This window comes from Haliotis cracherodii, unplaced genomic scaffold, assembly GCF_022045235.1.
Source record: "Haliotis cracherodii isolate W230 unplaced genomic scaffold, xgHalCrac1.p SCAF_13, whole genome shotgun sequence".
NCBI classification, from domain to species: domain Eukaryota; kingdom Metazoa; phylum Mollusca; class Gastropoda; order Lepetellida; family Haliotidae; genus Haliotis; species Haliotis cracherodii.
Window position 1 is genome coordinate 22,602,369 of NW_027266268.1, and position 27,761 is coordinate 22,630,129.

The 27,761-nt window shown below is 38.6% G+C and overlaps 1 protein-coding gene across 3 annotated transcripts in view; it reads right to left on the minus strand.

Moving 5' to 3' along the window:
* The window catches only part of LOC139459768 (DENN domain-containing protein 1B-like), a 50,133-nt gene that overhangs the window by 11,392 nt on the left and 10,980 nt on the right, over positions 1-27,761 (minus strand). For 2 of the 3 annotated variants that reach the window (XM_071241431.1, XM_071241429.1), the window contains exons 2-17: positions 26,905-26,966; positions 26,458-26,501; positions 24,428-24,477; positions 23,102-23,209; positions 21,558-21,717; positions 19,876-19,929; positions 18,877-18,938; positions 17,337-17,435; positions 16,678-16,728; positions 15,184-15,229; positions 14,572-14,673; positions 13,620-13,728; positions 12,685-12,821; positions 10,795-10,926; positions 9,780-9,839; positions 7,180-7,212 (exon numbers count right to left, since the gene is read on the minus strand). In XM_071241431.1, coding sequence (XP_071097532.1) covers positions 7,180-7,212; positions 9,780-9,839; positions 10,795-10,926; positions 12,685-12,821; positions 13,620-13,728; positions 14,572-14,673; positions 15,184-15,229; positions 16,678-16,728; positions 17,337-17,435; positions 18,877-18,938; positions 19,876-19,929; positions 21,558-21,717; positions 23,102-23,209; positions 24,428-24,477; positions 26,458-26,501; positions 26,905-26,966 — 1,309 coding nt within the window. The remainder of the gene's footprint in view (positions 1-7,179; positions 7,213-9,779; positions 9,840-10,794; positions 10,927-12,684; positions 12,822-13,619; positions 13,729-14,571; positions 14,674-15,183; positions 15,230-16,677; positions 16,729-17,336; positions 17,436-18,876; positions 18,939-19,875; positions 19,930-21,557; positions 21,718-23,101; positions 23,210-24,427; positions 24,478-26,457; positions 26,502-26,904; positions 26,967-27,761) is intronic. The other variant, XM_071241430.1, reaches the window with a different exon arrangement.

Genomic DNA, 27,761 nt, shown 5'->3' on the forward strand with positions numbered 1-27,761 from the left:
AATAATTGAGTCTGGACCAGACAATCCAGTGATTGACATCATGAGCATTGATCCATGTGATTGAGATCGATGACATGTATCAACCAAGTCAGTGAGTCTGACCACCCGATCCTGTTAGTCGCCTTTTATGACAAGCATAGTCGCCTTTTACGGCAAGTATGGGTTGCTGAAGACCTATTCTAACCCGGAATCTTCACGGGTCCACAATGTGATGCTGACAAACATGACAAAGAGGAACCTTCCCGTGATACAAATATATTGCTGGATAAATTTCAAAAGTAATTTCCAGCAGACGAAAAGCAGGAATATGGAAAAACTCGTGAACTAAATGGCTGTTTTCAAATGTAAGACAAAACTTTCATTTTAACTGATAAATGACATAATCAAATTAGATGACACAGCATTACCGTATTCGACGTAATAAACGCCCAGGGCGCTCTCAAAATTAGAAATATGGGGCTCTTATTAGAATATCATTTTGGTGAAAAAAAAACAGAGTTGAAAGATAAATTTCGTGGCCTGAAATGTTTATGTACGACAGATATATTTTTCCAAAATTAAATGCCCATAATTAAGGGTGCATATAACACACAAGTGCGTATTATACGCGAATAAATAAGTCTTGTGTACATTGATCAATCGGAAGGGGTGCTAATTGGGATTGTTCACTAGCCAATATCTTAGCAAATGTCGCTGTGGGCGCTTATTACGTCGAATACGGTAGCCATTATACAGGTTTCACTCATTTGGATGATACATCACAATTGAGGAAGTAGTTTGGCAAAATACTTCCAGTTGTGAAAAAAGATTGATGAAAACAGTATCCCTTGGATTTGTTATTCACAATCTCATTACAATCAGATATTTTACTCCTATAAAATACCTCACTGCATTAAGATCTGAGGACGACATCCTTCATTTTGATTGGGTGGTCAAAGTTCACCTGATCTTCCCGAGGCAAGGGAGTTAACTGACTGTAAAAGTCCATTTTCCACCCTTACCGAACTAGGCTGGAATTTCTTGACTCGATCGTAGCGCCACCAGTGGCTATTACGAATTATGTCCCTTCTATGTCCACCTCTGATATCACTTACATTTGCTCCAATCAAAATGGCGGGGCTCAGTGAGGCCGATCTGATCGAAAATCAAGATCCATATTGTAATAAATCTGGTCTTACTTTGTGAAGTGCATCAAATTACATGAGAACCTTGATTAAAAACATGAAAATATTGAGAAAATATCTGTTGACGGTACAAATGCTTTGAAAATCTTGCAATCAACCAAAATCTGCATGGCACTTTATGAACTGGATGTTGATTTTGTGCATAAACTCGTTGGTCCATAATTCGGAAAGGGTGTAAAGTGAACTTTTATGATGAATGGTGGAGTCATCAGATCTTCACACAGAGAGGTATCATATCGGTGTAAAATATCTGACTTTAATGAGACGGTGTTATTAATAAGTCCACACAAAATGTGGGTTATACAGTTAATTTCAAAACAAACCATGAGACTGATTTAGACACATTGTAGACATATGCAGCCAAGGCAACAAACAAAGTCAAGACATTATGTACAGGTGGACAAACGAGACTATGACAGGTAGGCACTGTTGTACACAGCATACATACATCATAAAGTGAACAAAACAAAGCTAAGGATCATGAACATCTTTGGGGATATTTTTATGAAATTGTGTGCTCAGTCACTACAAAAAAATATTTCCAAAATTATTTATGATCCCTGACGTCTTTTGTTCAGTATACATACACATCAAATCAGAAATACTCCAAATTCATAAAAAAGGTCCTTATAAAAATTCAGTCCAACGATTCCAGGCCTTTTTCAGGCTCCCTCACAAAATTTCCAGACTATGCAAATACATTATTATATTTTCTCCATTTAAATTTGTTACATATTCGTGGATATTCAACTCTAACCAGAAGTAGATTGTTTACAAATTGTTTTCTTCAAGTCAAAAGTATTATTTCTAATGTACTACAGATAGGGCTGGTGAGGATTATTCAAGGTTTCTCAAATGAATGTATCTATTTTCAATGCCTTTTTAAGGTAGAATCAAAGTTAAAGGCCTATTAAAGCCTGTGCAGACCTTGAATACAAGGACAAATAGTTGTGCAGCAAGTAGTATGGACAGGATGGCGGGAGAATAGGGTGTTATATATAAAGAGGTGGATGGTGTGGGGTGTGGGGGATTTGACCAGCAATATTACAGGCAGTCAGCTGTGTATTAGACATGTTTGATGATGATGATGATGATGATGATGACTTCCTAGTGGCATGATAATACAGCATTCTACATCCTACTCTGTACCCTCGAAAACATCCATGTTGTTTGTACCTGTAAACCCTTCCCAGGAAGCATGGTCTTGTTTGATGATATTGTTATTTTACTTGCGTTATGGATCAACTGACGTTTAAAAAAATGAAATGTGGAATAAGATAAGATCTAGAAATCAAAATTCCCCTTTCCTCTGAATATAAATTTGTAAATAAATGATGTAAACTTCTAAACAAAAATGCATATTGACCAACAGCAAAGACCAACAATGGTCAATGACTGAACAAAATATCTATTACTGGGCTTAAAATCTATTCAACCGGATACTTTTTAACATAAAACTGTAACATAATGAAGGCAAGAGAGTATCAAGCACTATTGTGACAATATTTACTCAAGATGCACACAGAAACTAGGATATATACTTGAGGCCCAAATAAATCAATTTGTAGATTTTCCTTCACACCCCATGAGAGTGAGTGAATGAGTGAGTTGGGTTTAACGCCACTTTTAATAGTATTCCAGTTATATCACGGCGTGTCAGCTTAATGTGGGAGGAAAGCCTGAAGTAATGCAGGTCTCAGACTTTTACCACTCTTGTGAAACCCACAAGCACGAGTATGGTGCTGACAAACCTAGAAACATAATCGGGGCAAATTGGGATTTGAACCCACAATCATATATCGCGACACCTTAGACGACTGGGCAACCCATGCCACCGCACCCCAAGAGAATCAAGATGAGTGGCATTATATTTTTATGCTATAACTGTTTCATGGCATTGGTATGCATGAACTACTGACCGATGTAATTTACATGAAGCTTGAATGTTTGGAAGGACAATGTTTAGGAAGTATTACATCAAGTTTTCATTGTTTGTTTGTTGTTTAACACCACATTCAGCAATATCCCAGCTGTATGACGGCGGTCTGTAAATAATCGATTTTGGATCACACAGTCCAGTGATTAACATCATGAGCATTGATCAAGCAATTTGGATACGATGACATCAACAGACATGGGTGTACATATGCCATGCTTGTACCCCAATCTGCAGACAGGACTACAAGGACGTATGGACTTGCATCAGTGTGTGAAGTGAGTGAGTAAGCTTAATGCTGTCTCAATCAGTAGGTCAGTAATAGCACAAAATGTCAGCTCAGGTATACATGTTAAGTTGTGAGAAAAGCAAAATTAATGCATGTTATAGACTAGGGCTGACTCGGGTACTCGGGTCGGATGGGTACTGAGTAGGACCCGGGTACCCACAGGACTACCCATGGTTAATCATGTGATATATTGTTTAAAGACAAAAACTATCTAGAACTTCCACGGTTACACTATAAGTGACTAATGTTCGCATTCCTTCTGACTTTATATGTTTGCATAAAGATAAAACTTCAGTCAACTTCAGTGTATACATGCATTACCAGAGAAATTTTTATATATGTGTATCAAAATACATTTTGCCAGGACTACGGTCAAACTATTCCCAATCGGACATTTTGTACCTCTCTCTTGAGACCTACAGTGGGTACCTGGGTAGGGTCAGGTAACAGGGGGGTGGGTACCCGGGTAGTAAATTTTGACTCGTCCCAGCCCTAGTATAGATGTATATCACGATCCTGGTATCTCACTCTGTACATAAGCTGAGGCGCCTTGGACATTGTACTTTAGATTCACACTGGAAACATGGTCCACATTTCTTCTTACCAATATCTTAATTTCTACAAATGTCTAAAGGCATAGTAAATATCCATGGAAATGTTGGAAAGTTCTGAAACAAATTGGAATATTAGAGAGAAAAACTTAACACTAGAAGCAATACCAGGTGAAAGTCATCACTACATTGATCAAAATGAATGTAAAAAAACAAGTTAAAAAAAAGTTCTGAGAGGTACTCTAATTAAAAAAAGGACAAAACATTAAAATAATTCAAACCAAGAACACCCAGAAACTTAAGTATATTTAAAACCACCGAAAAACAAAGCATCTACCCCAAGTTAAAATCATGAAGAAAATATGACATGTATGATTCATTATAATATCAATTTATTCATTTTCATATTAACTTTAAATACCTTGGTTAGTAAGATAGGTCTATGGTCTATTTGAAAATCTGACTTGACAATCTCTCTTGTTCTGTTATATGATGTCCTATAGAGATGCCACCCATTTGGGGATTATCTGTCTTCCCTTTTACTGTACCTTGGAAGACCAAGTTCTTGTTTTACAAATCGATCTTAGCGCTATGATTATCATATGCCTAAGTTAAAGTACGGGAGTTATAATCACTTTCGTGCAAAGACAGCTTTGTGGAACGGGACCCAGGCTAACAGCACAATAATATATTATTCTTAGCGATCTTAGCGCTATGATTATCATAAGCCTGAGTTAAGTATGGGAGTTATGACCACTTTAGCACTAAGATAGCTTTGTGCAACAGGGCCCAGGCTGACAGCACAGTAACATATTATTCATTACATTTATAACTCATTCCTAATTACTACTGGAAAATTTGTTAACTGATGTCCAATACTCCTTGACAAAGTATGATAAAGTTAGGTAGATATATAACATATGCATGCAAACATTGTTTATCCGTCAGCCTCAAATATAATGAAAATAAGAAGATATGTTAATGGGCATATTTTGTTATAAAATGTGGGCATATTGACGAGGGCATATAGCCAAGTCAAATTTATGAAATAATTATTCTGATCTGACACTCTTATCCCTTGGGGACCTTTAGAAACTGTAGGGTCAGATTGGTTTTTGAAGTCAGAATGGTGATATTCATACAAAATTGAACTTCTTTTATTTATTTCTAACCATTCCATAGTAAGATCGACCACAGATAGGACATGTAGGAGTTACTCCCTATATGTGACATTCCATCATACATGTGAGGTACAAAGAGGACATCTTCCTGAGTCAAGGGACTTTTAAAATCCAGTTTCCACCCTTGCCAAACTAGGCTGGATATATGGAGTTATATTTGGGCTGGACTAACAAGACCATGCATAGTCTATTCAAAGTTGCGTAACGAAATTGGCATCTGGTTTGTAATCTGCCATACAAATTCGGTCGATTGCAGGATTTACAGAGCATGTGTACTGCCAACTCGGCATCAACAGATATTTCCCAAATCTTTTCATGTTTTTTATCAAGGTGCACACCTGAATTGATGCCTTTTGTGAAGTAAGACCTGTTTTATTACAATATAGATTTTGATTATCGATCAGATTGTCTTGAAAAGGTGCCACCATTTTGTTTGAAGCAAATGCAAGCGACATGAGAGGTGGAATCTGATTTTTTAATAGGAGGGACATAACTCAGATCGAGCCCAGAAATTCCTGGCTAGTTCGGCAAGGGTGGAAACTGGACTTTTACAGTCAGTTAACTCCCTTGACTCAGGAAGATGCTAAGGTGAGTGAGTGAGTGTTTTGTAGTTTTAAGCAATATTCCTGCCATATCACAGCAAGGGACAACACAAAAGGACTCCGCACATTGAACCCATGTGGGGAATTAAACCTGGGTCTTTGATGAGCCAATGTTTAAAAGGCTAGGTTACGCCACAGCCCATGATACGATACATGTAATTTTCTGTAAGACTACAAGATGCTGACTTCACATATATACAAAGGTTGAAGTTTCCACAGTTATATACATGCAACATTTAAAGTAGAACATTCATAATTCCTTGCAACATGATATCTACAAAAAACACTTTCTTCAAATAATCATGTTTTGAAAAAAACAATATTTTTACACAGATTCACATATTTCTGTTCTGGAGAGGAGAGTGAGAAATCAGGAAACAAAAGAAAAATGTAAGGACATGCTGGTTAGGGGAGAGACGTGCGGGTCTGACCGTCTGCGATCATCAGGTGTATCGTATCTCCAGGGCTCGAAAAATCCACTCATATTGACCAGCATGTGCAGGCCGAGAACGAATTGAAGAAACACTCGTCCTACTTGGCGTATCAATTCATCTCTAATCGTTTTCAGTAAAAGATGCAAGATAATTTTGAACCTAAAATATATATATCGCACGATCAAAGTAATAACAATGAAATATATGTCGCCCATATCATAAATAGGATGACATACTTGGTATCTGTCTCAGAAATGGAAGTGCGTTTGCGCAGAAGTTATCGAAGCTAGTTTTTAATGGGAGATCATTATTTTTTTATATTTTTGTTGTAAGTGACTCGTTACTAAAGCTAAAATGTCAAAGTGATAGTGAACATCATGATTGATTTTGTGAGGAAAATGGCTGACATACAAAGTTTTTTTGTTGGGGATGGTGGGGCTAAAGACAAAAAAAACATGATTTAATTAACAAACAGGCCAAAAAAAGGAAAATTTCTTAAATACAGTATGACTGTAAAAAAAAGATGGCGGGGACTCTGAATTACATTTTACTGTCAGACGTAAATAACAACTGAGAACATAAAACTTTTTAAAATTTAACATAGCAATTGAAAATATTGCAGGACGAGCACAAACTATTATCGACTTGCCCTGCAGAACAAGTTGGATTTAAGAATTTTTTGAGCCCTGATTTCCATCCTGTGTTGATAAATACCCTGGACCAATTAACTGCCATAGCTTGATTTACATGATGCTAAAAATACCGTCCACTCAAACCGCAGTTCTTTCCAGGCTGAAACTAGCGGTATATCACTTGAACAACAGTCTGGTCTGTGCTGTTGATTTCAAGCTCATGGGCGAGAGAAATTCTGTGCCAAGTTTGTGATAAGAAAGATAAAACTATGGTGGCGAATTAGTCCATGGTATTCATAAAACAGAACAGAGACATACTACACCGAACAATCGAGGATGGCGTGGACAGGACATGCAAACTGTCACTTACAGACTGAACAGCAGAATTCATCATAATCGGTGCCTGTTGACAAACAGTCAGTCACATGAGAAGAAGCAAAGATAGAATGAGTGTGTCAGTCAGGTGGGTATCAGGCTGTCTTGAACAGTATTTCAGTTACATCACAGCAGGTCGGTATTACATAGGGGGATGGTCCACTGTGGCATTACCATAGGCATGGTATTATGCTATACCTAAGATCATCACCAAGATGAATCTAAGATCAGCGGATCCTGGCATGGCAAAGGGACATAACTCTGAAAGCATCTTATGGCATCATAGACCACTGGGTGATCCCATGCCTCCAGCAGAGGCAGAGACATAGGCCAATGTGCTTTGAACATGTTAAACAAATTGCTTGGTTCCGATTACATACAACCTCTACCTGGTAAGTTACTTGGGCCTTACATTTAAATTGTACAAAAAAACAGATATATTTGAGGATCATTTTGATGCAAATTTGTGAAAATATCAAACTTTAAAGGACAATTCTTCACTGATTTTAACAGCATGTAATAGAAGCCAAACAATTTAGGCCTATGAAATATGGTTATTATACCTCAATATGCTGAAATACAAGGAAGGTGGATGTACGGGGCTTTATACCACAGCCACTATCACCTCATCTATGTGAGGATTTCAATGATTGGTCGAGCCTGGCAAACCAGTGGTTGATAATGTGAGCACCTATCAACCTTCGATGACTCAACTCAGAGTTGGGCTTCAGTGATACTCCTGTCAAATTATCATCAAAATTTAGTATAAATTGTGACCAAACAGGGACAGATTGGACCCTAAATCTCAAGGTGAAGAGCGAAAAAAAGAAGGAACAAATTGTAAACAGAATGTTATCATGATGGCACCATGCAAAGGTGTGGTGTCTATATTGCATCATATGCTATACCAAACAATACTATGAGTCAGAAAACAGTCACACTTCATCAACTGCCCCTTTGTCATCAATACTTGGGTTTGTCTACACGTTCCACCATCACGCGTCATGAATACATTCGGCCAATTTGCAGTATATCAAGGACTCATATCATTTAATAAGCAATAAAATGAGGCAGTACATATATCGTTGAAGACAAATGAGCTCTGCTTCATGGAGGATATTTTTGTGAAACCTGCCATTGTCTGATTTTGAAGCAATATATAGAGTATGTTGTAGATGGCTGCAAGACAAAGATATGTGTTGTTTGTGCACTGTATTCTGAGCACTCATTGGTCAGAGCACCTGCTAATTTCCCTCTCACTTGTGCCAGGCCATGGTTTGATTGGCTGGTTCAAAATAGTACACTGTAAAGTGGTCGTACATACTCGCGAGTGATGAGGACTGTAGTTTCAAACATGTGAAGCATTGATGACTAGGTCTCAAGTTTGACAAAATTCCATTTTGAGACATACAAGGTTCAGAATCAGATGAATCAGATATTACTCAATAACTTTATAGCAATGAATTTGCATATTTCACAAATGATTTTTTTGTCAAATTTTGTCCAGTGTGGAAAGATGTCCCATCCTGCTCTGAACTGATCAAGAGGCAGACATGCAGGGAGTTTCAGCCAGTAAATCTACACACGAGAGCCACACGTGTTTTGTGATACTCCAACCCTCTTATCACATTTTCTTTCTTTTCAATCTCATTCAAATGAGATCTTAGTGCTTGCTACCACTACACAAAGATCTGAGGACATCCCATTACAGGGCACATCATAATCTTTAGGGAACTATGACAAAACAATGAAACGATCAACAGGAAGTAGACATTTACATATCAGAAAGCAGCTTTCTCGAGCTTAACGGAGTTAGTTACCAAAATGGCGAATTCCATCAACGGGCCATAGAAAATCTCTTCCGTTTCAAATGATTATACCACTGAAGCTAGAGACACAAAAGGATTTTGACAGAATCAGTTGTACAGCCTGTAACTGTTGATCAGAACGCTCCGAGTTAACCTCTTCAAGGTTGCATGAAAACACATTAGAATATTCATTTTCGCAATCTCATAAGCGACGTTCTGATTGGTCAGCTGAAAGCTCTTTCTGATGCACCCCGTGATAGGATGTCCTCAGATCCTTGTGTAGGGGTAACAAGGACTAACGTCTGATTTTGGTGAGATTAATTGTTTTCCTGAATCATTGTCTACAACAAGAGAAACTCCATTACATTCATTCCCTAGGCCAGAAAGTGCCCTTAATGTGACAATTCCCTCTACAGTGAAAAGTGACCTGTGTTTCTGTCAGTTCCAAAACAGCATGGGTCCTTACAATGGGAATGTTTAAACCAAAAAATGAGGCCATTATTTCAAAATACCTCTGGCAACGTGATCCAGTAATTTCAAGTTAGATAGGTAGATTGGGATGTTGTTTAATGATTACATACAAACAAACAGACAAGCTGATTGCTATTTTCCCCACACAGCTAGTTGCAGGATCAGTCTCTTTTCCTAACAAAGGCTTTTTTTCATGAGGTCCAAAGTGCACCCTCAATGTCTGTGTTAGTTAGAACTGGTAGCACATCTCAGGCTAGTGGGTGGGTCCAGGGCTGACACTCAGTGGGGTTAATGTACAGAGAACAGTGATAGTTACCCTCTCTCTCACGTCAGACAGAACCTCCTTCCCACTCTTCTGGAACTTCTTCCCTTGTCGCTGGAAAACAAACATAAGGCTAAAAAAAAAGTCTTGGATCTCAGGCACCGCCCACGTCATCATAAAGTTTACCGCATGTTTCTTTTTTATTTCCATTATAAAAAAAAATAATAATAAATGAATATATCCTTAAATATTCCAAGTCCAACGGTAATCAAGTACTGTATTCCAGTATTTTACTCATCAAAGAATACATTTATATAGGGAGGCCCTTACCCAGGCTGATAGTACACAACTGTTTATTTGGTTACATAATTACATACCAGTTTGAACTAAAAAAACAAAAACAAGAGTCATCAGAAGATGACAATCCCCCCGGCCCCCACATATTTGAAAGCACAAATCATCTGACTGTCACATTAGGTCCAACTTGATGAGAGTATTTCTCTCTAATCTGTCTATCCGTATACAAGAGTAGTTATTGTGCTATCAAAACAATACCATGGAATTGTGATTCGGAACTTTGTCAGGTACACACCAATATGAACAGTCAAAATCAAAGTTGTTTTTATGGAAACAGAATTTTTTTTTTCTAAACACCCCTATGTAGCAAAGGCAAACTGGCTAGACTGTGTGGACCGACTGGAACACTGTGCGTCACTCATTTCTGGGTGGTCACTGGTGAAATAATTGCAAAACAATAGTAACCCAAAGCCTTGGTGCAAAAACTATGAGTGTTCAATGCTAGGAAAATTTATTTGAAACTGGGAGTGATGGAAAGGGAGGCAACTCAGTGGTAGAAACTAACAGTTTTAGTCCACTAGTCCTTATAATGATAACATATAGCAAAACCCATAAAAATGGCAAGTTTCTACTGGTCCTTATGATACCTTAAATATTGGGCTACGGCTGACATATTGCCGATGTGACGTTAAACTTTAACTCACTCACTAAATATTGGGCAATTTGGCAAGGACTACAGGACTAGTGCCAGTTTTTAACACTGTAGCTGTACCTTCATGTTGCCTGCCCACTCCTTGTACTTGGACTGAGTATTGAGTTTGTCAGCGTGGAGCACAGCCTCCTTCTCAAACAGGTCATTGAAGCCTTCACCACAGTTCAGGATTTCAAGGCGGCCATTGATGAACTAAAAAAAGAAACAATATGCCAAACAATCAGAAATTAAGCTCTTATGATTCACAAATACCTTTCAAAATTATTGCAAAAATCAGAGTAATCTTAATAACCTAAACTTAACTCAATTTAATGTTACGGATAACGTTTTGATGTCAAAAGCCTCATCAGGAGTATGGTCTAACAGCTAAACTCAAAGCAGATCATTTGACCTATTATTAGTGAGCGAGCGAGTTTGGTTTTACGCCGCTTTTAGCAATATTCCAGCAATATCACGGCGGGGGACACCAGAAATGGGCTTCACACATAGTACCCATGTCGGGAATCGAATCCGGGTCTTTGGCGAGACGAGCGAACGCTTTAACCACAAGGCTACCCGACTGCCCTGACCTATTATTAAAGGATGGTGTTATCCATGAGATGTTTTTAACAAAAATAGTTTGCGTCAAGAAAATATAGGAAAAAATTATTCCTTCAGGTTGTATTCACTGGATGTCCTGGAAAAAATTGTTTGTCCCCTTCCAAGTAAAAAAATGTATTTCTTGAAACACATTAATCAGTGACATAATAACACAATATTCTGTCTTTTACAAAATTCCCCTATAGTATACATTTAGCTTTAAATACCGGTACATGATATATGGAATCTCACCTTCCGAGACCAACTCTATACTAGTGAGTGAGTGAGTGAGTGAGTGAGCTGGGTTTAACGCCGCTTTTAACAGTATTCCAGTTATATCACGGCGTGTCAGCTTAATGTGGGAGGAAAGCCCCAAGTGATGTAGGTCTCAGACGTCTACCACTTTGGTGAAACCCACGAGCACAGGTATGGTGCTGACAAACCTAGAAACCGGGTTTCGAACCCACAATCATAGGTTTCTGGCGTGCCCAAGGGACGCAACTCTGCACAGCAAATCGCAGCACCTTAGAGGACTGGGCCACCCGTGCCCCCCTATATACTAGACAAGTTAGAAATATCCAAGGAATGCTCAGAATACTTTTACTTTTATCAAATAATCCTGGTATATTTAAGCTTGGAAGACACAAGTGTGAGATTGCTATGTATCACCAAAAACTGACTTCCACAGGAGATATCGATTGGGTGAGATCAAGCCATATCTACACTGTAGATATCGCTGCAATAAAATTGCATCACAATGCTTTGCAGACCATTGTGACATCACTGGTTACCATGACGTCACAATCAAATGACATCACTAATGGCTCTGCTACTGAAGCTGTTAGCAGTAGTTTTTACACTTAAGATACTGCTTATTACTGTCTACAAACTGAAAAAATTGGAAGAATGATGTTGGATGATAAATTACATCTCACCCTCATGTCGTTGATAAAAGTCGCAAATATCTTCAGCAAGCCTTGGAATTTTTCCACTTTTATCAACTCGTATTGATATATTTGATATCAATAGACACTCGGGTGAGATTCTCTATGTATCACCCAAAATCATTCTTCCAACGTTTTAGGTTTTTCAATAGAAATAACCAGGGTCATGACAACTTCAGTGCCAGAGAGAATAGTGATGTCATTTGATTGTGAGGTCATGGTAATTGATGATGTCACAATGGTCTTCAAAGCATGGTCATGCAATTTCATTGCAGCAACATCTATATTTTCTCAGCTTGATCTCACCCAAACAATATCTCCTGTGGAAGCCAGTTTAGGATGATAAATTATCATTGCATAAATTATTGGCAAAATTAGGGCAACATTAGGGCAACATTTGGGCAACATTAAGGCAACATTAGGGCACCTGCTGGAAGATCTGCAGCTGGAGCATCTTCTGCAGGAACGCTTGCATGGAGGGAGTTGCACGTGATGTCACAAAAGCGTCAGGCTCAAATGTGATTGGCTCTCCCGTGTGGAACTTGAGCGCATCACGATATCCACCTTGACAATGAAATAAAAATAACTTTTGTCTCCTATTGTAAATTTGACATGAAATTATAATTCAGCATGTGAATAAACACTTTTGAATATCACTTTTGCATGAGGTTGAAATTACCGTATTCAACGTAATAAGCGCCAAGGGTGATATAAGAAATAGGGGTCTCTTATTAGAATATTATTTTGGTGAGTTGAAAGATAAATTTAGTGGTTTATGCTGACAGCCTGATATGTTTATGTACAACAGATATATATTTCCAGAATTTAATTGCGAGTGTGTATTATACCTGTGTACATTGATCAATCGGAAGGGGTGATAATTGGGATTATTCACTGGTCAATATGTTAGCAAATGTCGCCGTGGGCGCTTATTAGAGCGGGGCGCTTATTACGTCGAATACGGTATTGATAATAAACTCTGTTTCCATATTCAGATTCAGTTTCAGCATGATTACTTTTTTTTTCAATTCCTACTTCTTTTTTCCTCTTTCCTAACAAGCATTATAATAAATTGAAGATGGACACGATTTGCCACTGGGCTCCTACTTATTATTTCTTGGTTAACAAACATATAACGCAAAAAATCCAACAGGTAGGTGGGTGGAACAAAAAATAAGAAATTGCAGATTTCTATTTCTGTATTTCAAAACATCAAGTTAACAATTAAAAGCTGTGCATGCAGTTTGCACGCAGCAGATTAAAACAATATAAGTGCTTTTCATGTTATGTTTTTCCAGTCTTCTATTTTATTAGGGTTGTCAGATATGTGAACCAATGAAAGAATTTATTGTCTAAGAATACCTATGAGTCTGACGAGAGCATTGAGGAATGCACGAGAAATGGCGTCCCCCGATTCCAGCATGGAACTCTTCACACGGTCCCCCTTCAGATGTTTCTTGAGGTAGGCCAACTGGAAAGTGAGTGAGTGAGTGAGTTGGGTTTCATGCTATAAGTACATCTCATTTGTCTTGAAGTGCCTCAGCTTGTAGGACAGACTGAAGTGACTCGGGTCATGAAGTTTACCAAACGTCCGCCATTAAAAAGAATATAATTAGTGAGTTCTGAATGAAACAATATCATGGGTGTGCCTTTATAGTTTTATGTTTGTTTGTTTGTTATCATTCTGTGTATTCTTCTCATCCTTCATTTAGACTGGGCGGTCAAAGTTCACTGCGGGTTCAACTGACACAACCTTCTGGTTGTCTGAATCGTCAGATATTCATGCCGAGAGGTATCATATTGTACTTATGTTTTATGAGATTTGACTTCGAGAGCATAACATCTCATTTCTATTTCCATCATTTTATTTATTTTGTTTATCATTATGAGAGATCCCTGGATGCAGTGCTAGAAATCCACTAGTCCTTCAAACATTACTAGCCTCAGACTAGCCTCAGACTAGTAGATGCAGCAGTAGAAACTAACAGTTTTTGTCCACTAGTCCTTATAGCAAAATCCTTAAAAAGGGCAAATTCTACTAGTCCTTACGATACCTTAACTATTTGGTAGTTTAGCAAGGACTACAGGACTAGTGACAATTTCTAACGCTATTAATATGCAGTATTTGTTGGTTTGTTAATTTGTTAAATGTCTCACTCAGCAATATTCTAGCTATATGACAGTGGTCTGTAAATAATCAAATTTGGACCAGACAATCCAGTGGTTGATATTACGAGGAACAAACTACATTCCCTCTAACGACCTGGCAGCAGGTTGGGGACCAGTTCCAACCCAGGATCCCCACTGTTCTCACCACTTCCTCTGGCAGGTCCTCGAGGTCGCTATGTTCTGTCTGAACTGTGTTCTTGTCTGCATCAACGATCACAGCATCACCAAGTTCAGATGGCCGCAATTTCTATGGCAAAGAGAAAATATAATCTTGGATATAGTAACACTTATAAAGAGAAGAAGGGAGGTAACTACATATGCTCAACATAGAGATTATTACACGTGTGTTGAATAACTTTACGAAAAGAGCGTAAATGTATTTGTATTTACCCAGCAAGAACAAGGCACATCATTATTACTGCACATTTTTCTAACTTTCTTATTGTGGACCATATTAAGATTTTATATGTGCCTTGTAGAGTTGACTTCGTCTTAGATTAACCAAAATCGATATGCAGATATTAAAGAACTTTGAAGTAGAGAATTCCTAGAATGGTTCTGTACACATTACCCATACTTTGTATCTGCCATGTCTTCCAACATGTTGAGAAAATAACTAACATAAATGAAATGTCGCAAAGTCTCCATCATGTCATTTCTGTCCATAAAATGTGGGCAATATTGAAAATGGGTAAAGTTTTCGTCAATTTCAATTTTCACCCCTCCAAACAAATAGAGGAAGAGCAAGTGAACTCACGCCCATCAGAGTTGTGTGGACTCCTATCACATACGGCATGGGTGCTCTGAAACATCACAAATAGGTCATGTACGGGGCTTGTAGTCAGCAATATTACATGTCCAGGCATGAAGACCCACAGTCAGCAATATTACATGTCAGAGCATGAAGACCCACAGTCAGCAATATTACATATCAGGGCAAAAAGGTGCACAGTCAGCAATATTACATATTGGAGTATAAAGATGCACTGTCAGCAATATTACATATCAGGGCAAAAAGATGCACAGTTAGCAATATTACATATTGGAGTATAAAGATGCACCGTCAGCAATATTACATATCAGGGCAAAAAGGTGCACAGTCAGCAATATTACATATCAGGGCAAAAAGGTGCACAGTCAGCAATATTACATATCAGGGCAAAAAGGTGCACAGTCAGCAATATTACATATTGGAGTATAAAGATGCACTGTCAGCAATATTACATATCAGGGCAAAAAGGTGCACAGTCAGCAATATTACATATTGGAGTATAAAGATGCACAGTCAGCAATATTACATATCAGGGCAAAAAGGTGCACAGTCAGCAATATTACATATCAGGGCAAAAAGGTGCACAGTCAGTAATATTACATATTGGAGTATAAAGATGCACAGTCAGCAATATTACATATCGGGCAAAAAGGTGCACAGTCAGCAATATTACATATCAGGGCAAAAAGGTGCACAGTCAGCAATATTACATATCAGGGCAAAAAGGTGCACAGTCAGCAATATTACATATCAGGCACAAAGATGCACAGTCAGCAATATTACATATCAGGCACAAAGATGCACAGTCAGCAATATTACATATCAGGGCAAAAAGGTGCACTGTCAGCAATATTACATATCAGGCACAAAGATGCACAGTCAGCAATATTACATATCAGGGCAAAAAGGTGCACAGTCAGCAATATTACATATCAGGCACAAAGATGCACAGTCAGCAATATTACATATCAGGGCAAAAAGATGCACAGTCAGCAATATTACATATCAGGGCAAAAAGGTGCACAGTCAGCAATATTACATATCAGGCACAAAGATGCACAGTCGGCAATATTACATATCAGGGCAAAAAGGTGCACAGTCAGCAATATTACATATCAGGCACAAAGATGCACAGTCAGCAACATTACATATCAGGGCAAAATGGTGCACAGTCAGCAATATTACATATTGGGAGTATAAAGATGCACCGTCAGCAATATTACATATCAGGCACAAAGATGCACAGTCAGCAATATTACATATCAGGGATTGAGGTACATGCAGCTCAAGTGGAAATGTTCTATAAAGTGTATTGGTTGGTGCACATTATCAGAGTACCATGGAGAAATAAATGATCAGACAAAAACTCATCATTGTACCAAAACTGAGATATGAACACAATTATTATAATCAGTATCCAAGGGACACAACTCTTCACTCAACTTAGTACACAGAGCCATATTGTTACCAACGACTTACGAGGCATAATCTATCAGGTGGGCAGGTAATACAGGTATAAACAGGTACTGCCTGAAACAGAAGCATGTCAAAAGTTACTTCACAATAAATCATGTAAAAAAGGTTTATGCATTTATTTCTTAAATACGCCAATTCATAAGTTATTTTTTGACATCAGCTGATTGTTCATCATTTCTTATCTGATTCCAAAATCAATTCTTCTGCAGTTATATTTTAGAAAAATCAACAAAAAGTAGATTACCGAGTCATCAGTTTTTCATTAACATTTTAATGTTACTGACATTTAAGGCATTTTCAAGGCCTTACTCAGGCTGTGTGAGGCTTGTTTATGGAAAATAATTTTCTTTAAGCTTACACACTATTTTTTCAGAATGATTGTTAGTTCTGGTTGTATTTTTTTAAAGAAAAACACTTCTACCTGAGTGAGTGCCACAGTTTAATTTCATGGCACATTTTGTTCAGTTTCTCACACTTTTTTCTGTCCATCCTTATACCAGCTAACTTTTGTTCCCATTTTTAATAGTCACAAAGGTGTGTCAGGTATTAAACAGTGTATTAATCATTAATAATTTTAATTGTATTTTCCCAGGGACAGTTTTTTTAACATGGTCAGCATGTCTGTACACTTAAACCTATAAAAAGTGTCAAGTTATTCCTACCAATGCATAGGATAAAGTAGAGACTCGGCTCCGTGGATGCACGCCGTCAACCGACTCAGTTTCTTCGAAGTAAACAGCAACCGCCTTTCATTGAGCATACTGAAATGATTCAATAATAACCACCATGTTATATGCAGGAGATCCACCAGGGATTTATCTCTAGGCTTCTAAACCAAGGTCCCTTATCAGACCATCTTCCCGAGGCAAGTGAGTTAACTGACTATAAAAGTCCAGTTTCCAAACTTGCCGATTTAGGCTGGTATTATGGAGTTACATTTTGGCTGGACTAACGAGTCTATGCAGAGACCAACCAAAATTGCGCTCCGAAATCGAAATCCGGTTCGTAAACTGTCGTGCAGATTTCAGTCGATTGCCAGATTTGCAAAGCATGTGCACTGCCAACTCGTCAGCAGATATTTTCTAAATATTTTCATGTTTTTAATAAGGTGTTTACGTGATTTGATGCACTTTGCGAAGTAAGACTTGTTTTATCACAATATATAGATCTTGATTATCGATCTGATCATCTTGACTGGGTGCCGCTATTTTGTTTGAAGCAAATGCAAGTGATACGAGAGGTGGTAGGTGATTGGTCCACAGGAGAGGCATAGAAGGGACATAACTCATAATAGCCACTGACGGCGCTACGATCGAGCCCAGGAATTCCAGCATAGTTTGGCAAGGGTAGAAACTGGACTTTTAAAGTCAGTTAACTCTCTTGCCTCGGGAAGATGTTGGCAAACAAATTGGAAAAAAAACCACAAGTTCGTATTTTCTTAAATTCAGGAGTATGTTGATATTTCATTCAATGCAAAAATGTAAAACTAAACGTTGAAACATGTTGTCAGTGAAATGCAGTCATGTCTACAAAACAATAACACTTGTTATTGCTATAATAACATGACCTGGCAAATTTCCAATTTTGGAATATTTACTGACACTGGGGCAGAATATCAGCCTGCACACATTTGCAAATGAAGTCAAACTTAAGAAGATAGATTAAGTGGTACCACCCAATGTTTGAAATAAAGCAAGCAAGTCAAAGGGGCTGTGTCAAGACACCAATGTAAGTATTAAACATTTAGTGGTCCTTAGGTTGTTGTTGTTGTTTGTTGTTTTACGCCGCACTCAGCTATATGACAGCAGTCTGTAAATAATCAAGTCTGGACCAGACAATCCAGTGATTAATATCATGAGCATCGATCCACGCAATTGGGATCAATGACATGCATCAACCAAGCCAGTGAGCCTTACCACCTGATCCTGTTAGTTGCCTCCTACGACAAGCACAGTCGCCTTTTATGGCAAGCATGGGTTGCTGAAGACCTATTCTACCCCGGATCTTCACAGATCTTTAGGTTCCAATACTATAGCAATCCTGAGGGACCCCTGGACACCTCTAAATATCAAACACTGCCACCTTTGTGATATAAAGTACATTTGAAATAATAATAGAAAAAATATAGTCAGTTTAAGTAAATACCATTTCAGAAATTTTTGCTTCAGTAAACATAAGGATACTATGAAAAATCAGACTCACCTGGCAAAAATGACCATCATATTGTTTGTATCTATTGCATTGTAGTATTCTGTTAAATTACGCTGAAAACAGAAGAGAATATCATTATGCACTGACATAGTTAAAATCAAATGATGGAGGTTCATGGACAATTCAACACAAGCTGTTAATACCAGTACATGGGAAATTCATTCTCACTGAAATCTGATCTTAGTGTTAACTAGCGCTACACAAAGATCTGAAAAATACAGGACATTGTCATGGATGAATGAGTGAGTGAGTTCTAAAAATAAGCAATATCAGTAATTATGGTCATAAAAGTTGCCGTAAAATATATCCACAATGAGTTAAATTATCTTTCTCCATTACAGAAAGAAATGGTATTTTTCTTATCAAACAAATCCTCAAAATATATTGCAATTTTTACCATCTACTCAACAGAGTGCATTAACAATGGGAGTGAGTGAGTTGGGTTTAACTACGCTTTTAACAGTATTCCAGTTACACCACAGCGTGTCAGCTTAATATGGGAGGAAAGCCTGAAGTAATGCAAGTGTCAGACGTTTACCACTTTGGTGAAACCCAAGGGCACGGGTAAGGTGCTGACAAACCTAGAAACATAATCAGGCGAACCAGGATTTGAACCCACAATGATGGTTTCTGGCGTGCCCAAGGGACGCAACTCTGCACAGCAAATCGCGGCGCCTTAGACGACTGGGCCGACCGTGCCCCCTGCCATGGATGAATCTTATCCCTGTATGTTTTTTTAATGTCTTTCTATAAACGCCACTGAGCAGCTGTATGTACCTGGAAGGCTAGGCTTTACTAGTTCAGCATTATTATTGTCATTGCCAGGTAACAGCACAAGTATTGGCTTATTATATGAGTTAGGGATAGTTTTGGGTCAGTATTGTCTAAAGGGAGGCCACTCCGATCAAACTTCCTGTAATGACCATGCACTCATGGTCACACACAGAGAGTTGTCTTTCAGTGGTACCACAATCACGGTGAGACACTTACACTAGAAGGAATATTGGGTAGTTGGGAGAGATCAGGACTTGTGAAGCTGAACATCTGAAACAGACCAATCAAAGAATATTGTCAAGTTAGGGAAGCTGGTTGTTAATCTTCAGCATGACGATCACACACCTCATCTACTTGGCCACCCACTAACCTACAAGCCCTTAAGAGAATACCGTGAACAAAGGAATTACAGATAATGGATCACATTTGTCTTGGGATTTTCAAATACACACTTTGAGACCGCTTCAGAGCAGTAGAAATCTACTTGGCAAAGTAGTGGATACGTTATTTACCTAAAAAGACATTTCTGTAACGTCTAAAATTCTACTACCTTACCAAGAAGACAAAACAACTTCAATCCCTGGAAGATATTGTGTAATTCAGGCCAGTACCTCAGCTAACACAATGGTGTCCTGACAGTCATATGAACCTTCAGTACTATACATTGTCGGTTCTTCCTCCAGGCTAACACATAGTCATTGAAATCTCTTATTAAAACAATAAATGTCTCCCGTCCATTTTGTTCCTGATCAGTGTTAGGAATTGGCACTAGTCCTGTAGTCCTTGCCAAACTGCCCAATAGTTAAGGTATCATAATGACTAGTAATTTGCCTTTTTTAAGGGGTTTGCTATATGCTATCATTATAAGGACTAGTGGACTAAAACTGTTAGTTTCTACCGCTGCTGATGCTGATTTATATACACATACTAATCAAAAGTGGTTAAAGACCATCCAATTCTGTCATATTACTAAAGATAATCTGTCATTATCTTTAACTTCTTTTGAGTAGTTTATATATGCACGTGGAAGAAACCTAACTATGCTTTACCTATTTCAATAACCGAGACTGGTTTTCATTAAACACAGATATTCTGCAGAAAGGGTTCAGCAGGACAAGTAAAAAAATACGCCCTATAAATCACCATTACCCAATTAATTTTGAGATACTTGCAAATACACATAAAAAGTTTACCAAAACAAATAGAATAAGGCTTAAAACAATAAAAGAATTGGTTCTCAGGCAATGGCTTTTGAAAATATTGTGTAGGCGGGCACTACAATAAACAATTGTGTACAATCAATCTGGGAAAAGGCCTCCCTACATATATGTATTCCTTGATGAATAAAATACTGGAATACACTATTTGACTACCGTTGGACATGGAATATTTAAGGATTTTTTATTGTTTTTGAAAAATGGAAATAAAAACGAAATGCACAGGGAACTTTATGATGATGCGGGCGGTGCCTGAGAACCAAGACTATTATGTTTTTTAGCCTAACAACACTTTGCATGATAACCCAACACACCTTTTCAGGTTGCGAACCTGAATATCTTTACTTATCTTTATTTACTGATCGAATGTAGGCATCAACTATTCATAAACTTTACTGCATGGCATAATGCACAAACGTTCTGCACATTGCAACCGAGACATTATCGCTTATGTGAATTTGGGGCAGCACATAAACAGAAGAAAATTAGAAGTTACTGAAACTGCATTTTAAGCAGAAGTATTTTTTAAAATGGCACATCATTGGTTTAAGTATACCAAATAAACTGGATCCAAGGGATTCAAATAAATGGAATACCCGAACAAAATGACACCCAGCGTGAATGATAACAAGTAAGCTAAAACCTCAATGGCCTTAAACATTATCTGGAGCCGAGGCCTACCTCCTGTTGGGCAAGGATGGTGACAGGCACCCCTGGCATGGGGATCTCATGATTGAACGTGTTCTCCAGCAGGGGCGTCAGGCTGTTGTCGTCCGTGCGGTTCAGCAGCTCCGCTACCATATTTAGCAGCTTGTAAAACACCTCAAACCATGGCAGGAAGCTGAAAATAGGGAGTCGTTATTTACCGTATTCGACGTAATAAGCGTCCCGCTCTAATAAGCGCCCATGGAGATATTTGCTAATATATTGGCTCGTGAACAATTCCAATTAGCACCCCTTCCGATTGATCAATGTATACAAGACTTATTTATTCGTGTATAATACGTGTGTTATATGCATCCTTAATTGTGGGAAATTAGATTCTGGAAAAATATATCTGTCGTATATAAACATTTCAGCATAAACCATGAAATTTACGATCTTTTAACCCTGTTGTTTATCACCAAAATAATATTCTAATAAGGGCCCCCTATTTCTAATTTTGAGAGCGCCCTGGGCGCTTATTATGTTGAATACGGTAAATGGAACATTTACTTAAACAAGAAGGATGAAACACAATGCTGAGGTGACGGGAGGTGAAAAGGGGTTTAACGTCGCGTTCAAGATTACTGCACTTAAATAGTGACGTGTGCGTGCACGCGTGCGGTGAGTGAGTATGGATTACGCCGCTTTTAGCAATATTCCAGCAATATCACAGCGGGGGACACCAGAAATGGGCTTCACAAATTTTACCCATTTTGGGAATCGAACCCGGGTCTTCGGCGTGACGAGCGACCGCTTTAACCACCAGGCTACCCGACCGCCCCCACGCATGCGGCTGCCTGTACTATTCTAACACCGATTTGATAGTCCTAGCCAATTGAGGTACCATACCAAAGCTTATCATGAATATCCCACTCAGACACAGTATACTTATTGAGCCGACCAGTCCTTGATTGATCCCTCTCAATGCCAAGCGCCGGGCAGGTCAACAAGTACCATCATTAGAACATCTATTGGTGTGACGAGGCTGGGGATCAAACCAGCCACCTTCCACTCCCCGGACGCTCAAAACACTCGAGCACAGAGGCAGTGATGTAACACTAAGATGCCAGCTAACCTGACATTGTAACCTTGAATACGTTTAACATTAGATGAACTAACTCGGACTGGTGAATGTTGCCAATTTTCATCTATGTTAATATGAACATAGACATGTGCATTCACAAATTCAGTCACAAATGACCTTACCAACATGTTCAGAACACCCCAAAATTCAAATGACATTAGATATTTATCAATTCAATTTTGTTTTGGATTCTGGCAAATTCGACTCTAGAGAAAGCAGAAGATGATTAGCAGGATAGCAGATAACGCTATGGTTACCATGGTTACTGACTAAATACAGATCCATACAAACTGTTTTCATTGTTATTGTTAACAGATATCAACATTGATTTTCAAATAGTTCTAGGTAATATATTTGAGATTGGGATTAGTTAGAAAATTCAAGGTCATTTCAAGACAGTTCGAACCCTGAGTACGAGACATGCGGAACATATTACCTGATGACACAGAGGCAGGTTTGTGCGCCGGTTGCATGTCGACAGAAGCCGAACCTGTACTGACTGTCCTGGTCCGTCAACACGAAGGTGAAGTGATCTACGTTGGAGCTGAAACAGTGAATCATCCCATCAGATGTGTCTACCTCACAAAGTTATTTTAAAAAAAATACAAGATGACTTGCCAAACTAAAGCTCTCTTAAAGGCCACAATGAATCGTTTCAAAGATAAAAGTTAAATTTGACTTATGGATGTCAACTTCTTAATACTTTCAATCAGGAGATTTGGGGTCGTCTCACTTTAGAATTGATACCTCTCATGCATAATTTGGAACTACCGTAAGCGCCCCGCTCTAATAAGCGCCCACGGCAACATTTGCAAAGATATTGGCTAGTGAACAATCCCATTGAGCACCCCGATTGATCAATGTACCCAAACTTATTTATTCGCCTAAATTATGGACAATTAAATTCTGGAAAAACAGTATCTATCTGTCTTACATAAACATTTCAGGCTGTCCGCATAAACCATGAAATTTATCTTTCAACTCTGTTTTTTTTCACCAAAATAATATTCTTATAAGAGCCCCCTATTTCTAACTTTGAGAGCGCCCTGGTCGCTTATTACGACGAATACGGTAAGTACTTTCGGCAGAGCAAATTGTAGCATGCCAGGTGAGGTGAGGTGAAATGGGGTTTAACGTTGCGTCCAAGATTATTGCACTTACAATGCGACGTGCATGTGCGTGTGTGGCTGCTTGTACTAGTCTGGACCTATGCCGATTTTATCGTGTTAGCCCACTAACATGAATACCCCCCTCAGACACAGTATACTGACTCCGAGCCGACCAGTCCTTGTTTTAGCCCCTTAAGGCCGAGAGCCAGGCAGGGTAACAACAAATACCATCTTTTGACATCTTTTGGTATGACGAGGCCCAGGGATTTAACACCCTGACTTTCAGCTCTCCAGGCGGACACTCTACCACTAGACCACACCTGGGCCAGAGAAGAAAGATGTTTGTTTGTTGTTTGTTGTTTAACTCACCAATATTCCAGCTATATGACGGCGGTCTGTAAATAATCGAATCTGGACCAAACAATCCAGTGATTGACTTCATGAGCATCGATCCATGCAACTGGTGAGTGAGTGAGTATGGTTTTACGCCGCTTTTAGCAATATTCCAGCAATATCACGGCGGGGGACACCGGAAATGGGCTTCACACATAGTACCCATGTCGGGAAGAATGGGTTGCTGAAGGCCTATTCAACCCCAAATCTTCACAGGTGGGAAAGAAAAGAAGACACAAATAACAAATAACTGAACTCACCAGTCCATCTCACAAGGGTAGACAAACCTTGGTATAGTCTTAAGTACTTCCTGAAAAAGGTCAAAATATCCATTAATAGCACTGAATCTTAAATTGCTTTCTTTTATTAAACAAAATCAAACATTGTTTTTCTCATTACATGAATCAAATAGTTCCGACAAGCAATCTAATTCAGTAGTGTACTGAATCTTCACCACAAACAACCCTGACATGCTCTCCTGGCCATAACATGAACAGTTAAATATAACAATACTTCAAAACCACTCAATGACAGGAACAAAGTTTTCCTTGCAACCATGCCATATCACTTCCTGATTCAACTGATGCACTCAGCATCAACACGTTCATTGAGGAACACTTGTTGAGACCGTAATATTCCAGCTATTTCAAGCCAGCCTGTATATATTCCTAAATAATCAAATATAGGCATTGCAAACAGTCATCCTTAGCATTAATGTTTAAATTGCAAGTGATTCTCCGGCATTTGATGGGCTAACCAAGCAGCCCAAAAAATATATTGAACCATGCCCACTAGCTGACTACTGTTTCCTGATCAGCTGGTAATAGAAGGTTGGTTGGTTGGTTGTTATTTAACGCTACACTCAGCAATATTACAGCTTTATGACGGCGCTCTGTAAATTTATCGAATCTGGACCAGACAATCCAGTGATTAATATCTCAAGCATCAATCCACGCAATTGGGATCGATGACATGCATCAACCAAGTCAGCGAGCCTGACCACCCGATCCCGTTAATCGCATTTTACGACAAGCCTAGTCACCTTTTTACGGCAAGCATGGGTTCTGAAGACCTATTCTACCCCGGAATCTTCATGGGCCGGTAATAGAAGGGGCAGGGCTTGGGGTGCATTACTGTGCTGAGTGTTATCACCGCTTCATACTGTTGTCTGGTTTCTTGTCTTAATGGCTACATAAGCAGTCTGTGAAGTTATTACTGTTGACATGTCTTTCTTGTTCTTAAGAATTGATTTCAGTATATTATCTGGAGTACACACATCAAAACTGGTGTCACACTTTGATTTGTTTGATAGGCATTCCTTAGAAGTTGATGGGTGACAAGGTAGGCACAATTTTATGGATAAGAACTTCTTTGATACTGTAAAAAGCTCCTCCACCTACTATATATATTCCGTAATTTGTCCCTCATTCAGTCCTGCTTGACAATGGTATAAGGATCTATACCGAAACGTCGCATTTTACAATATTAAAGAAGGTGTTATCCATAAAATTGTGTCTACCTAGTCACACTTTTGAGTAAAAAAGGCAGATTTAAAGAGAATGCACACTGTTTTTTCACATTTATACCTCCATTAACACAAAAAGTATTGAAGTCAATTCTGAAATAATAATCCATGACCTTGAGGTCCATGACACATGACCAGTCAGGCGATCCATTGGTAACCATGGTAACCATCAAATCCTTGATAAGTCTGCTGTTTCCATGGTTACACCAGACGTATTCTGCACTGCAGTTCCCACATGTCCCATGCCCCATGTGGGAACCAAAAGGTCCACTACAGTCACCATAATAATTACATATGCAGGTCTAACTGGGATACAATTTGACCTGCCAAGTCCAGCCAAAATGGTGAAAACTGTCTCTGTTGTACAACATGTACAAGTATGGTCGTGAAATGAAAATGCAACTTTAAAATTCGAGAATGAAATACTTAAAACATTTCTATTGTTTACAGAAGCCTTGTTTTACATGTTGATAGTAAGTAAAAACTTCACAGAGTGGGTTAGCATTGTGTTTCCTGTAACACAAAATAGTCATTTGGTGATTTTATAGTGCTAGCCCACTGAGATACCATGCCGCAGTTTCACATGAATACACTACTCAGACACGGGATACTGCCTCTCTGCCGACTAGTCCATGTTTTAGCCCCATAATGCCAAGCGCCAAGAAGGGTGACAACAAGTACCATCTATTAACGTCTTTTGGTATGACGCGGTCGCACCAATCGAGCCAAACAGTCAGATGAGCTAAACATAACGATGCAACTCACCGCATCATCATACTCTGGAGGATACTGCTGCAGGATGAAAGCATCTGAAAAAATCAAGACGCATGAAATAATTGGAATCCAATGACCATTTTTCTTACAGCTAAATAGTGCCAAAACATTATATCCCAATATATTTCTTATTAGGACAGATTTTTCTTATTTATTCCACACCTTGGTTTATGATTAGGAAACCAGCCTGGTTAAAACACCCAGAGAAATTATGGTTCTTCTGAAAAATTTTGATAAAACATTATAATTCTTATTGTTTTTGTCAGTGTCAGACTTAAAAAACCCTTGAAAAAAACAGCTTGACAAAATAGCTATTACATTAAGGATTATAATGACCATGACGACTAAAAGATTTCTGTTTTTCAACCAATCAGATTGCAGCACAAATTCATTTTACAATGTTCCCTGTAGCCATGGTAACATGTATATGAAACTCACCCTGCCCAGCTTCAGGCTTGGCCACCTCCACAAACACTTCGAACAACTTCACCGGGTTCTCTCTGAATAGAAACAAAACAAACAACCCTGAACATGGTTCAAATGTGTTTCCATTTCAGTCTTAATGCTGACGCCAGCTGTCAATCATGGCCAGTAATAAAACCCCTAACAAATAGTGCCATGGCACTGCAGCTCACCTAGACATAAAGTCACAAGTTCAAAATGTCAACACTGACACACTTGAAACAGGTTGCTGTAACTGTCAGCACTGATAATCAAAGCCTTTGTACATAAATACTGAGGACTTAAAAATAAAACTAGAATTTCATGATATGAGGTGAGGTGAAATGGGGTTTAACATTGTGTCCAAGATTATTGCACTTATATTTTTAGTGCTAGCCAACTGGCATACCATGCCACAGTTTAACATAAAAACCCCACTAAGACACAGTAAACCGATGACGAGTTTAAGCTCCAAATTTGAGTGCCAGGCAGGGTAATAACAAGTATCGTGTTTTAACGTCTTTTGGTATGGCGCACCTTGATTGATCCCCAGACCCCAGACCTTCCACAAGACCAAGGATGCGGTCTTTTTGATTTGAACAAAATATGATGTCATCATCAGGAGAAACATACACGCCAACGTTAAGCTACCTCAGCAAAATGTCCAATGAGTGAGTATCAAAGAGCAAGGTCAAAACAATACAAAATTCAAAACATTACAAAAAACAACAACAACCAAAAAACAACCCTGTGGAAACTACTGGTAAACAAATGCCAAATTTTGTTCTGAACAAAAAAGGCCAAGTGATAACCTTAAATAGATTTTTCAATATGGCTGCTGTGACGGATCAAAT